The 15,444-nt window shown below is 42.8% G+C and overlaps 1 protein-coding gene across 10 annotated transcripts in view; it reads left to right on the forward strand.

The window, feature by feature from the left end:
* The window catches only part of RAPGEF4 (Rap guanine nucleotide exchange factor 4), a 289,375-nt gene that overhangs the window by 209,260 nt on the left and 64,671 nt on the right, over positions 1 to 15,444 (forward strand). For all 10 annotated transcript variants that reach the window (XM_064586688.1, XM_045868609.3, XM_045868610.3 and 7 more), the window contains one exon: positions 15,157 to 15,241. In XM_064586688.1, coding sequence (XP_064442758.1) covers positions 15,157 to 15,241 — 85 coding nt within the window. The remainder of the gene's footprint in view (positions 1 to 15,156; positions 15,242 to 15,444) is intronic.

Below are 15,444 nucleotides of genomic sequence, written 5' to 3' on the forward strand. Positions count from 1 at the left end.
AAAGTCCCGGCCTTCACCAAGGGCCAAAGGAGAGGCTCTGTAGGGGGGACACAGCAGGGTTTGTCTCCCCTCTGTTTTATTTGTGAACCAGATAATTCCATTTCCCGTTTGCATGAGTGAAAACTGTACAGATTTTTGGCGGTGGGTTCAGGATGTCAACACTGAGTCCGCCTATTAAATGACCTTTGGGCAATGACAAACAGAAACTGCTCGGTTTCTGTGCCAGACTGCGACAGCCCCTTTCTTTCTAATGCAAGAGGGCGGAGGTCATCAGAACCATAGACGTCATCCCAGTGCTTGCGTTCGTTCATTCATTCAACACATCCTTTCCCGCGGTTCTGAACCTGCTGCTCTTCAGCTTCGAGACGCGTTCCTAGGAGAATACCACTGCTCCATTAGCGCTGCCAGGCCTCCTTTCTGCTTGTGCGATGCTCTCTCCCTTCCGTCTCAGCCGAAACCTCCTCACCTTCAGTAACAGCCCATCAGCTATGCTGGAGGGTTCTGAAGTGTTTAATCAGATGGATTCAGAAAGAATGTACTGAGCCCCTGTTTCACTCAGGGAGCTCTCCTGGTTGCTCTGGGCCATACAGAGTAGCATATCCTCGGCCCCAAGGGATGACTTGGCACTTAGTTCTGAGGCCACCACACACAGGCTTATGTTTTTCTTCTGGGAATAAAATGGCCCTCCACCCTGCGACCAGGGCCAGCAGCCGTGGATGTCAACTCTGAGTCATGGGCCTGGCCAACCTCCATTTATTAGCGGGTCCTGACAAGAGTATTTAACTTTACATATCTTGTGTGTCCACTGGGCACTTTCCAAAAGTGCTATGTCCCTCAGACCAACTTCCCCAACATCTGCCCCTCAGACCAACCTACGGGACTTCTCAGTGCTCCTGTTCCCTTCCTTCAACATATTTCATTTTTTTGTCATGTTATGTCCCCTTTGTCAAAACTTTCTTTTGGGTCTTAATGTCCACCACCATGTGTATCAAAGGCCTGCCCTGATTCCAGTTAGCACCATCATTTTTAGCTCTAGAATATTCATTCTAGTTCGGCTGCTTTAGCCTCAAAACCCTTTATTCAAACAAAAATTTTACAGAAAAATCCAAACTATCAAACAGAAAAGCCAGCACTTCACTGACCTAATTATGGTTGGCATCTGAGAACCTTACCCAGCCAATATATGCTCTATCTGCCCTGAAGGATCACAGGGGTGGGTGGCTGAGGGGACACGAGAGAATCATCAGGGCATGGAGAACTCAGATGAACCCCATTCTAAACCGTGCTTTCTTTCACATCAGCCTGCTGTCCTCTCTCCCTTCTCCATACACCTTTGTCCCATTGTCTGGATCCATCCCGTTTTTGCTGCCACTTTCATTCAAGCCAACACCATACAGTGGTTCTGGATCAGAAGTGGGACAGCCTCCTAAGGGGCATTTGGAAATGTGGGAGGATGTTTTGGCTGCATCAGTGCATGAGGGGCCACACTTCTGCCATTCACTGGGCAGTGGCTTGGACCAAGGGATGCTAAACACACCCAACAATACCTAGGACCCTACACAATAATGAGCTGTCCTGAAACTAATGCTCCTGTTGAGAAACAGTGCTGTAAGCTGTGAGTTTCTGAAAGGCAAGGACACGTCTCATTTTACTTCATTCATTCATTCATTTAACCAATATTTGATAAACACCTATTTTGTTCTAGATACTATGTTTAGTTGCTAAGGTTAAAGCATCGAACAAGAAGGTTGCTCCTCCTTCCTGGAGCTTTCTGTCTAGTCCAAGAGACAGACCTTAAACAGTTATGCAAGGAATCATTTTATCATGGCTGTAGTACATGCTAGTACAAAGGAAAATGTAGTGTATATTAATGGAGTATAATATGGAAAGGGGGATTTAATCTGGCGTAGAAGTTAGAGAAAGCCATATTCCTAGCTCCATGCATTCCACCCAACAGACCATCAGTAAACCTTTGCTGAGTGAATTAATGGTCAAATGAATATATAGTCCCAGCTAATGTGCCCTCAGCTCTTAGTTGCTTCAAGAGAAGCAGAAATGCCATTTGATTTACAAAAATTTTTGAGCATGGGCCAAAGAGGTTCTTTAAAAAAAGTAATAAAATGGTTCCTGCCTTTGGAAATTTTATAATCCAGTAGGGGAGGCACTCCCAAATTAGATTCTGATGCAACAAACATTTATTGAGAGCCTGCTGTGTGCGAGAAACATTCATGCTAATTGCTTGATTCACCCTCACAAGAGCCTGAGAGCTGGTTTCATGAGTGACCCTTAGAAATAGGAGCCTATGCTTATGCTTTTCTTCTTCCATACAGCACTGAATTGCATGATCCTTGGCAGCCCAAAGATTCTTCAGAGAAAACTACTTTCCAGAGGTTGGGTTTTTCCAGTCAATCACTGGAAAGTACAGGTTTCACCAGTATTCCAAGACACATCATTTGGGTGTCCTTGGGACTTCCCCGTCTTTCCAGGTTTTATGAAATTTACAAAATTAGAATCGAGCTGGTAGTTCTTCTGACTCAGTATTCTTTTTCTTTCTGTTGGAATGACAGCCCCGAAGAAATAGGAAAGTGATGAAGAAAGAATCTAATTTGGGGGGACAGACTTTCAAATTCTATACATACACATACACACTTTTTGGGGGGTGGGGGGAGTCCGATAATAACTGTTGGAGCTTCAACTTTATTTTATTTAAGTGGAAAGAAAATACACTTAGTTGATCAAGAATTGCCAGTATCACTGCTATCCTTAAAGAAACCAGCTGAGCACTTTGCTCCTGGAAACTTGAGGGCATGTTTAAAGGTCCTGGAAATGTTGACTTTTTACTGCCCAGACAGCCAAGTCATTAGGAAATGTGGAGGCATGATGTATTGGCTCCATATCGACTGGGGCAGGACCCCCCAATTTTTTTAATTCAGCACAGCTGCATTTTATAATAGTCACCACTGCCAGAGAGGCTGCAGAACTCTGATAATTACTGGGAAAGAAATAACACAATATTCTTTGATGAGAAGATTACTTTGAGAATTTGATTGTATAATGAAGATGTTGCTTTGAAAGGTACTTCCCATTGTTCTGAATCTGAGACTCGCTACCAAAAAAAAAAAAAAAAGTGTCACTTGTTTTGACAGGCTACTTAGAAAAATTCTCTGTTTATTACATTAACTGCAGCATTTTAGCTGTCAAACTATGAAAGAATGTTCTGTAGTTTAAAAAACAGAATAGAGCTTCAGGGGAAATTTTTTGGCATACTCTTGTTGCTATTGGTATTGAAAAAAAAAAACATACATTCTGAATGTGAAATTAGCTTTTTATGTGGTGGCAGGCAGAGTGACTCACAATGCCCATCCTGGTTTCACAGGTTCAGACCTGAATGGCACTGGGGGGCAAGTACCATAGAACAATGACAGTTTGATGGTGCTGCTGTCGCAGGCAGGGCCATCAAACTTCAAATGAGCTCTTGGAGCTAATTGTTTTGATTCTGCTTTGTTTATAAGTCTAAAAACAAGAGGTTACCCTACAGCAAGGAGATACAGTGGAGCCCCTTGCCAATAGAAATGTTCCTTCTGCTTACCTTTGAGCAGAGACTTTGGATAGGGGGCCAAGGGGAAAAAGATGTAGAGTGACCAGGTAAGCAGGATCTTATAAGCTCAGGGGCCCGCTGGATAAAGAAGCTTCAAGAACACAAAGGGCTCTGATCGTCGTCCATGCCTCTCAACCTCTTCTTCCAAGTAAAGTGAGAGATGATGTCCCACTGTTTAGCATGGTCTGTCCGAAACCAGCCTAAAGATGGGAGGGAAATGAAGTGGATGCCATTTGCCAAATCTAGTTCTAGGTAGGTCTGCAATTCTGAAATTCCCCAAAAGCCTGGAAGCTTAACTAGTTGAGAAAGGGATAAGTTAGTTGGCCTAAGCAGAAGGGGTGGGGGGGGGATATATAGATACATAAAACAAAGAAATAGTATATAAATATGTAAAATATGTGTAACAAAGATATGATATATGAATACATATATATACGTGTATATATATATACACAATATTCTATACACACACATATATATACACACACAATACACACACACACAGAATTCTTGGCAGATTCTGGAATTTTCCAAATGAGCGAGTAACTCAGAAAGTTGAGTTCATTTATTTCATGTGATAAATTAATATTTTCTAACATATGCTATAGGGCATAAGTTTAAAAGGAAACAATTTGGATGATTAAGTGATAGGAGAAAACACGCAGTGAGAGTGGGTTGTTAATTGGGTCAGTTGGCTGCATTAAGGCAGCCCCCACCTGCTGTTCCACACACTTGCTCTAGAGGGCATTTGAGAGGCTGTCTATTTTCTCCATATTAGTAGAGCCTGTTTTAATAGGGTCTTTATCTGTCCAAACTGTTTTTGAGGGTGTGAAATTTGAAATCCTGATAATTACAGGGAAATTTGCTTCCTCAGGGGAGCCCAGATTAGCAAGCCTAAAATCAGTGATGCCTAGGGTTTTGATTTCTGTTGGGATATGCCAAGAAATGTTCAAAGTTACGAAATTCATCCTCAAATGCAAATCAGATGAAAAGAGAAACATGACTTAAAGATCCTAATCTTTATGAAATAAGAAATCCATTGTGAATCTTTTCTTTCACTGCATGGCAAACTTTGCCTTTGTTTTTTTCTGGAAAGATTGCTGTGCCCTAAGTGAAAGCTTGTAGAATTTACCAGAAGAAATGATTGCATTAAGTGGGCCATTTCTTGGGTTTGGATTTGTTGCCTCTCCCCTATGAAGGCAATTTACTACTTACCCCTCATGTTTACGTGCCCAAGCAGCCAACCACTGGATTACTGCCACTGAGATTCAGATTTGGGAGAGGGGAAGATGGATGTACTGCCCATTTACAGTGTAGGGTTCATTATAAGATTACCTCAAGATTTTAATGACTTTTTATTGTTAAAGTCAATGTGTTCATTGTAGAAAATTTGGAAACTACTGAAAAGAGTTAAAGAAAAATAAATAACACCTGCAATCACATCTCCCAGAGATAATTATCAGCATTTTGGTGCATGTTCCTCTGGTTATTTTTCAATTCCCAACTTTTTGCCCTTAATAGTGTATTGTGGTATTCTCCCTTAACCTTAAATATTCTTCAAGGATAGGATTTTTAATAGGTGCATAGTAGTCAACCCTCTGAATGTCCCTAATACATTTAGTCAGTCCTTGTTGGATGTTAGGTTCATTCTCAAGCCCTTTCTTAACAGCAGCAAAAAAATAATATTTTAGTGCTCTTTTTCCCGGAACAAAGAAAGAACTCCTAGCTTGACAGGAGTGCAGGGGTGGGACTGGAGCCAGAAAGATGTCAGGAAAGTTCCAGCAGGGAACAATAAGCTATTTCACACTAAATGAAGGCCCAGACCAAGCATGCTAGTAAATGTGACTGGAGAGTTAGGCCCAGGTCAGATTGAGGGGGTTCTGCTATGCACTCTCTGTGCACTGGATATTATTTTATAGCCATTTGGGGCACCATTGAAGAACCTTATGGGAGGTGTGGATGGTCAACTTTGCAGTAGGTAGGTTTCTCTGCTATCTATGGAGAATGCTGAGGCTAAGGACACAATGCCAGATATTGAGTTCTTTGAGGTTAAAAATTAATTCTATTTTGAGATTTTTAAAAAAAATTTTATTGTTATGTTAATCATCATACATTACATCATTAGTTTTTGATGTAGTGTTCCACGATTCATTGTTTGTGTATAACACCCAGTGCTCCATGCAGAACGTGCCCTCTTTAATACCCATCACCAGGCTAACCCATCCTCCCACCCCTCTCCCCTCTAGAACCCTCAGTTTGTTTCTCAGAGTCCATCGTCTCTCATGGTTCGTCTCCCCCTCCGATTCCCCCCCTTCATTCTTCCCCTCCTGCTATCTTCTTCTTTTTTTTTTTTTTTTAACATATATTGTATTATTTGTTTCAGAGGTAGAGATCTGTGAGTCAACAGTCTTGCACAATTCACAGCGCTCACCATAGCACATACCCTCCCCAATGTCTATCACCCAGCCACCCCATCCCTCCCACCCCCCACCACTCCAGCAACCCTCAGTTTGTTTCCTGAGATTAAGAATTCCTCGTATCAGTGAGGTTATATGATACATGTCTTGCTCTGAGAATTTAATGACAGCATTTGAGATACATGCATTTGACCCAAGAGACTGCTAAATAAAGTGAAGGTAAGACTGAGCTCCAGAGCCCTGGATTCTAGTCTTACCAAATCACTAAAAAGTACCTAACATCTCCAGATTACAAATCTCTTAAGTTATAAAGCAAGTTTAATAATACCTGCTTACCCTCTCCCAACTTCACAAACAGATTGTAAACAGAAAAGGAAATGCAATTGTATTTAATCACAGCCAACATTTATTGAGCACACATATGCTAGGGACTATGCTCAACAATGATCTAATTCAATTTTTCCAATAGAACTGTGAGGTAGTTATTAATATCATCCCCGTTTTATGGATTAGGAAACAGGCATAGGTTAAATCACCTGCCTGTGTTGGACTCAGGATTTGGTACAGGTCTGTCTGGCTCCAGAATCTGTTTTCTTTACTGTGGTCTGCCACCTTTCTTGGGCCAAAAAGGATTCAAAATGGCCTCCTGGGTTTATTCTTAGAGTATCAATGAGGAAAGATATCATGGGTACTTGATTTAAAAATAATTATTACAGACTAATCTCATCTTACTCAATTATTATCTTATAGACCTGAATGGAATACAGGTGTTATCATCTACTTAGAAAAATATTCACATCAACTCACTAGCCAGGATACAAACAAAACTTAATCATTAATAGATGAATCACACTATGTAGTTTATATAGTGACCTTCTATACCTCCCATCCTTGAACCTCAGAACAACTCTATGAAACGAGCAGGACTTATGTTATTATCCACCATTTACATGTGAAGAACTTGAGCTTAGTAGATGTCAAGTTCCTTCCTCAACATCACACAGAAGTGTATGTGGCTGAACTAGGTTCCGAGTTCACATGTCTGCTTACTCCAAATCCAGTTTCATTCCTTTTTTTTCCACAAAGAATATTCTTTCCTCTATTTGGTTGCTTCAACTTTGTCCTCTCTAGTGTGTTTACTGAATGAGGAGTGAAATCCAAAGAAATATGGATAATCCCTCTGTCTCTGATTAATTAAGAATTAATTTTTGCAAGGAAAAAGCAATAATCCATCTACACAGCACCTCCTCAAAAAAGTTTGCATTTTCGGGGCGCCTGGGTGGCTCAGTTGGTTAAACGACTGCCTTCAGCTCAGGTCATGATCCTGGAGTCCTGGGATCGAGTCCCACATCGGGCTCCCTGCTCAGCAGGGGGTCTGCTTCTCCCTCTGCCCTCTTCCCTCTCGTGCTCTCTGTCTCTCATTCTCTCTCTCTCAAATAAATAAATAAAATCTTTTAAAAAAAAAAAAGTCTGCATTTTCTACCATTATATATATATATATATACAATCATACACAAAGGCAAGCAAGTAGCTATCCTATCTGATGCCATCCAGAGTTGTTTTTCTCAACTTGCTGCTTAGGTGTTTTAAAGGAAAATATTTCTACTTGCACCTTTTCAAAGGTTTAACTTTAAACTTCTAGCGTGTCCCTGTAGTAACCACTTTTGCTGGAAGAATGTTGGGCATATTCAGTTTCTTTGGGGGGGGGACATATTCAGTTTCTTAACATGAAAAACCTTAAATTACATTGTCCTAAAAACACTTAGCACTCAGGGGCTTTAATTATGGAAACTTACCCCATATCCTGATGGAGATGAATTCATTTCTCAGAAATATTCATAAAGCATCTGCCCTTGACTGCAGTGGTAGACTGTATTCATTTCTAACCTCACAAAGAAGGAAAGAATCCCCATGTACCCAGGCATTGCTATCAGAACTAAAAAATGCCTACTTTCATCTGAAGTAAACTTAAAATGTTCTTTTCTGGGTTAAAGATAAAGTGAAGGGGCGGTGGTGTGGCAGGAAAGTGAGCAGACGGAGCAGGGCAGGACACTTCAAATGTCCAGTCACCAGGTTCCTGGAATGGCTCTAACACTGAATATCTATCTCTTAAGCAAGGGTACTGGGAGGTGAAGAAAAGAAGCATGTTCCGTTCGTTTTTTAGACAAGAGGGTGGGTAGTGACACCAAACTTCCTTTAAGTGAAGTGGAAGAGGTGAGATCTCAAGATCTTAAGAGTGTTGGAACATGATCCAAGTTTGAGAAATGACTTATGAGCTGGATAGTCAGGTGGAATGAAGTGGAGTGTTGCAAGAAAAATAAAGTGTTCCCACCCCGCCCCTCAGAAAAAAAAAATAATAAAGCATTTCCTTTATTTTGAAGCATGACCATGGCTTACTAGATATTTATAACATTGACTTTTCTGGGTATTTTCCCCACGTACCAGGGACGAGGTCTACTAGACAACAGGTCTAGAAGAACTGGGTTATTTACTTTCTCTCCGGCATATTTTACCACTGGCCACACCAAAGTGCAGCTTGGTGTCTGGACAAATCCCTCATTTTATCCATGTTCCAATAACTGAGGAGCTCTGTCTCCGACCTTGATAAATTCCTTGATAAAACTGTATTTACCAGCAGCTTCCAATATCACCTGAGCCCTCCCATCCTTTAATGTATAAACTGCTTCTCCATCCATCCCCATTTATTATCTTGTCTGTAACTAGACATTGCTGCCAGAATGCATCCCCTGCAGAAACTAGGCCTTTCCACAGCAGGATCCGACAAATCCACATCAATGTGGCACCACGCAGATTTGTAAAGAAGCAGGGATGCCTAATATCTCTCCCTGTGACATCTGGAGAAGGACAAGTAAAGACCAGGTACATTCACCGGCTGCCACTCAGAGCAGCTAGAGAGTCAATTCACTTCCCCAGCCTCATAGGTTACTCTGTGAAGGTGCATGGGAGTTCCCTCCTCCTGCTTGGGGCACAGTGTTCCCTTGACTCTTGAAAGCCAAATTGCCTTCAGTCCTTGGGACCCTTTCATTACTGTTTGAACAGGCTGGGGTCTGATTTGCAGGATCTCTTCTCCATTTTTTCCCTGTCACCCCCGTAAAGACCAAAGCATGAGAGGTGCTTAATGCCACTGTTTGCCATGAGAAACCCGCTTTTAAAATGTGACTTTGTTCAGTGATTGTGGTGGGGAAGGCTCACTTGTAGTTGTTATCAGGTGCCCTTTGGGGCGGGGGTGGGGGGGGGTGCTGTAGATCAAGATCAAGAGTAGAGAGGTGAGTCTTTCCTGAGACACTAGATGGCACAGCAGCTCTGAGCTGGCGGCTTGGGAGAGGCGGGTTGGCTCTCCCTCCTCACTGCCACAAGCTGGAAGATCCACCTGGGGCAGGAGAGGGGCTCATACTGTGATTCACTCTGGTGGGTAGAGGTTGGCCACTCGTGCTGCCGCTGACCTCCTCCCTGGGACTTCCCTCCACTTGCAGTCCTGACGATAGGCTGAGGCTCCGGGAACATCAGTGAGTTTGCTTGCAGCAAACCTCTCACAAATGCTTTTGTGGCTTTCCTAACTGGGAATATACTCATTTTTTAGAGTAAGTCCGCTCACACCTTGCAGTCCTGACTTCTGTCACCTCATTAAAACATGTGCTATAGGGGCGCCTGGGTGGCTCAGTTGGTTAAGCGACTGCCTTCAGCTCAGGTCATGATCCTGGAGTCCCGGGATCGAGTCCCGCATCGGGCTCCCTGCTCGGCGGGGGGTCTGCTCCTCCCTCTGACCCTCCCCCCTCTCATGCTCTCGCTATCTCATTCTCTCTCTCAAATGCATAAATAAAATCTTAAAAAAAAAAAAAAAAAACATGTGCTATAAACAGGACCGAAAAGTTCACAGCTACCTGGGTGGATGGCCAAATGACAGTGGCTTGCCCTGTGATTACATTGAGCACGTTAGACCACGGGGTTGTGTCTTTCTTTTCTTTCTTTTTTCCCTTTCATTTTGAGTGTTATTTAGGACTCGGAGGCTAAACTGTTTTGAGGCTTTGTTCCATTCTGTTTCAGATAGCTGCCGTGGGCTTCTCCACAGCCCCCAGCAAGCTGGTGGAAGTGTTTGCTTCTCTGTACTGGTTACTGATGAATGGAGGCGCAGTGGGTAGAGGAGGCCGCCACGTGGGTTTCTGCGCAGGTGCGGTCCGCCCCCCCAGCAGAGCGGCCCCCCGAAGGCAGTAGGGGCCGGGGTGCCGGGCGGGCTTTGCTTTGTGAGAGGCACACGGGGAAGCAGGCCAGCCGAAGCCACCTCCCTTCCTCCCCCTCGTTGCCAGACCAGGGAGGATTTCCCAGGAATGGAGCCTTTCTGGATATTTCGCTCCTGGGAGAGCTGCTGCTCCTTTTCATCCTCTGTGCCGGGCAGGAGGGCCCGGGGCTTCTCTGTCGGGCTCCTCCCCGGGCACTTGTCTTGCAGAGCAGGTCTCAAGTTTGAGCCTGGCTGGAAACTCTGCACTGCCTCGTGCCCCGTGTGGGGCGTGGGAAAGAGAGCCGATGGCCCGCAGACCTGAGAGAAGCCTCTGTGGGTGAACCACTCTGACCCTCTCCTGCCCTTGTCTTGTCTGTTGTCTTCCTCCCGTGGTAGTTTTCTGTGAGGATGGAGCTGTGGTGGCTTCCAGTCATTTCTCAGACATTTTATTCCTCTCTGCTTGCTGTCACCCAAGAATTCCTAAAACTCTCTGGTCTGGCCATGGTACTATTTTGTGGTTTGTGGTGATGGTGATGCGTGTTTGTTTTCAGTGCTCTTTTGGATTTTAAAATACCTTTCCCATCAGACCATTAGTATGGCAGATAAAAATATGGCCAAAAAGGGCTGAGCCCCACAAGTACTGCTTGGTCTTCGATGGTCGCCTCTCTCCAGGCTACCACTGATCTTGATTTAGTTAGACTGAATGACTTCTGCTGGTCTAACATGGTAATTTCCTCCTCACAACTGGATGAATAAAATCTATAATCCTGTAGAAAATACGTCTTTTCTATCATCTTAGGGGTTTGGAGTAAGAGGTGAGGTTCAATATTCTCATCCTGTCTCCTTCCACCATTTTTAACTATCTGCCATGACACAAACATGTGCCATATCAAAAGTGAATTGTGTCATGGGTACCTCATCTGACTTGACCTACATTAGGAAGGACAGCAGAGCACAAGCCCCTATTTCCCTCAGGCCACAGAACAAGAACTAATCCACGATACTGCTGCCTTCTTCCTTGGGCAGACCCTGAATTCAGCATGAATTGTAAGAACATGTGTGTTCATTCACCTGATGAGCTGGTAATAATGCCATCCTGTGCTTGTGCTATATTTCCAGTGTATCAATACTTTGTGTATATTAACTCATTCAATCTTTATGACAACCCTGTATTATTCCCATTTTACAGATGCAGAAACAAGGCATTATGCCAATCACATCGCTAGGAAGTTCCTGATTTAGATCTCCAATCCAGTGCCCTTTGCACGACCAGATGCTGCTTCTCTTGAGAAGAGCAGACTAGAGTTATGGATATTTTAAGCATTCTTGACAGTTTGTTGTAATTACCACAGCAGTAGGACCATGTGTCATGGAAGAATAAGGGTGGGAGGACCAATTTTAGCTAGGAGAGATGACATCTGAGTCGGGCTTGCAGCAGAACAAAATATAGCAAAGAGAGAAGCATGTGGAAGGTCATGGAGGCACAAAAAAGCCTCACATGTGAGAGGAATGCAGAGGTGTCTGGTATGGTTGGAGCAGAGAGCAGAGCCGTGAGGTAAGGAGTGAAGAGAGGGCAGACAGAGGAGTCCGGAAAAGTAGATTGAGATCTGTCTTCACAGAGCCTTGTAGGATGATGAGGGAGGCTTTCTGGACCGACTGAGCTCGTGGTACCTGTGGCTTATCTGGGAGGAGATGGTCAGGAAACTCTTGGAGCTCAGGAACAGCATTGTTTGAAGATAAAGATTTAGGTCTCAGCATTACATAGATGAAAATTGGGGGGTTTTCCCCAGGGAGAGAAGGGAGAACACACTGAGCACAGAGCTGACAGCAGAATCTTGGAGCATAGCACAACTCAGGAAGTGAACGAAAGAACAATAGACGAGAGAAGGCACAAGAAGAAACACTTAGAAAAGCGGGGGGGGGGGGGGGTGGTGGATACGGAAGATGGGAGCTCCGGGCAGTGCTCAGCGGCTGGTGTAGAGCAGCAGGGAGTTGAAGAGATTGCAAAAATTCTTTAAATGCTTTACCATCTTCACCTCTCCTCTGCCACACTCCGGTGCAGATCCTAAGATGACCCAGAATGGCTCAAAGGCAGCCTTGAACCACTGTGTCCAATGCTGCATCGAGGATCTGACAGCGTTCTTCATCATAGGTTTTAACTCTTGGATGAAATAGAACTATTTTCATTTTATTTTTTATTGAAGTATAGTTGGCATACATAATCAGTTCTATATGGGATTTATAGATTCTAAAGGCAGTGCTTTTATTTTAATCTCTAAGAGTTGATCAGTATGGAGTTCACATCAATAATATTGTAAACACTTCTCCTAAACTCAGAGATCTCCCAAAACTTTGAATCTGTCAAGATTTCAGAGCTAAATTCCAACCTTTTCTTTTCCCAGCTGAGTTTTCTTCCTCCCCATGGTGGTGAGAATGAGACTTGGCAACTGTTTTCCCTTTTAGCCAGGCTTCTAGGAGGGTCCGTGCTATTTGCAGCTGATGTCAAGTAGCAGGAACCGCAGGGCTGCTCCTCCTGCTGAAGAGCCATAATCCTATTATGCCGACCTGAGACTTTCACGTTAGCTGCCTCTATCCTGGTAGATGGACTGAGGTGACTCAATTGACTTTTAAATCCCCAAGGGTCCCAGTTTCAAAATCCCCAGGTCTAAGTCAAGTAGTAGATTAGGCCCCTTACTAAGAAGGCCTGGCTTCCCGGGAGTCCCCATGGCTATAGCTTTCTCTTCGGTGTCTTTGGGTCTCATACTTCCTGAGTTCCATCCATAAGCACTGGATTGGTGCACAGTTGTGTCCTTCAGTAGTGATCCTTCACAGGAGGTGAAGCTGCCTGGCATCCCCCTGGGTCATGGATTTAATACCTGTTCCTTTGAATAGTCAGGATTAGGAAACATATCCTCTGTTGTTGCTGTAAAAGAAAGATCACATTCTTTAGTTCATGTCAAAGCTGCCCTTGAGAAGGTAATGTGCAAGGTATGCAAAGAGCTTTCTTCCTCCAGTTAGCCACACTTGATCTGTCAAGTCCCTCATATTATATATATAATATGGTTGCAAAATTATTTAATCCAGTCAATTATTTTAGAATGTTTACAACTCAGTTTTGATTGCTCAGACTATTTATCCAATAACTCACAAAGTTTCAGATGTAATTTGCTGACCCAAATTTCATACTTTATCTCTAAGTTTGTTTAACTTCTTAAACAAGGGTTTGAGCTTTGAATATCACTTTTCTGGGTTTTTTTTTTTTCCACTTAAATAATATGCAGGTACCTTCACATTCACTACTTCTTTAGCTCTCACACCTCTCTCAGGAAGGTATTGTCCCCAATTTACAGATGAGAGTGACACTAATGTCACATGGCTGGTGAGTGGTTGCACTGAGGTTAAAACTTGATCTTTGGACTCAAAATCTAGTGCTCTGTCCAGCACACCAACACCCCCAAATTTATTTGAACACGGAACACTTTTTAAAATGTAACGTAATTGGGGCGCCTCAGTGGGTCAGTCGTTAAGCATCTGCCTTCAGCTCAGGTCATGATCCCAGGGTCCTGGGATCGAGCCCCACATTGGGCTCCCTGCTCAGCAGGAGGCCTGCTTCTCCCTCTCTCTCTGCTGCTCCCCCTGCTTGTGTTCCTGCTCTCGCTATCTCTCTCTCTATCAAATAAATAAATAAAATCTTTTAAAAAAATAAAAATAAATAAAATGTAACATAATTAAGGATGAAACACCATCATTAGCTCATTAAGGTTTAAATATTTAACATAGAGTAACATTAAGGAATATCATAAATTATTGAAATTTTAGGACAAAATACATCAAATGGACTGATGGTTATATAGTAGGTAACATATATGACTGCCCCAATTAGCTGAGAGTAAATGCTGCCTGTCCATCCACATAGCACTTTGAGAATTAATAGCCCATTTGTTTGTTTTTAAGTTTCAAAAACATATTTGCCAGGGCTTCGAATTATATTGCAGAGAGCAGTAAAAACCCAAATTATTGACCAATCATATCAATTATCATTGGTGTATAATTAAACACTATTAGTGATTGCAGAATAATCACAGACAAGAAAGATGATTAGGAATCCACTCAGTCCTCCCATGCCAAAATGTCCATAACACCCTCATATCCTATCCTTAGAGGCAGGTTATTAGAAATTAGTTTTATAATAATTTATAGAAAAAAACTTTCGATACAACACTGATTGACATCTTATGGAAGACTGGTCATCCACGGAACAGATTTTGGAAAATGAGAGTGTATACCTTCCTTCTCTCCCTTTCTTACTAATCCCAGGGGCTCTGCTCATCTCATGCCCTCATTTCCTCAGGGACAGGTGAGAAAATGTTGAGTCTATATTAACCTTCTATTTGAGCCTTACGCTAGAAGCAGATTACATAACCCACAACAGTAGTGGCAGGAGCTTTATTCTGTTAGGCTAAGACATCACACAGGATCCCAAGGAATTTGGATCAATCATCTAGTTGATGAAATCAATTGTTCCTAGTTTGTTAAAAGACAAGTTTTGTAGTTATTGATTCAGATGACAATGAAAAGCAATTTTTAGAGCAATCATCACGAAGTGAGAGATAAGTTTACCAACTATAATGTGAGTGGAATTATTCTTCCACTTGGATTGGAAGGGAAGATTGGAGGGGAAGAGTACTGTATGCACATCCTTCCATCAAGGAACACATTCATTTCAAAAATTCTTTTAGGGATTATAATGGCATGATCTTTCCCTTTGTCAGTATCTTTTTGCAGAGATTTCTCCTAAGAAATCCCCCCTAAACACATTACTGATCACTGAATCCATTTCTATATTTCAAGCTTTTGCAATGACTTTTTTCTCATTGTTTTCTTTTTACTTTTTTTCTTTGTAGACCTGGCCAGAGGACCGTGGATGACCTAGAGATTATCTATGAAGAGCTCATTCACATTAAGGCCTTATCTCATCTTTCTACCACAGTAGGTTGTCTCCTAGTTGAGCATGGTCAGGGAGGTGGGAGTGGTAAATGCCCTGTTAGCAGCGGAGAAGAGTATTATGGTATGGGGGTGGTGGTGAAGGAATGCCTGAATTCTACCTCATAAATCACCCCTACTCTCCCTCATCAGATGCTAAGGAGGTTATACCCAAGAACAATCCCAAAATGGGATCAATTATTTTCACG

This window comes from Mirounga angustirostris, unplaced genomic scaffold (genome assembly GCF_029215605.1).
Source record: "Mirounga angustirostris isolate CCGP_5_RB_7025 unplaced genomic scaffold, mMirAng1.0.hap1 SCAF_3, whole genome shotgun sequence".
NCBI lineage: Eukaryota > Metazoa > Chordata > Mammalia > Carnivora > Phocidae > Mirounga > Mirounga angustirostris.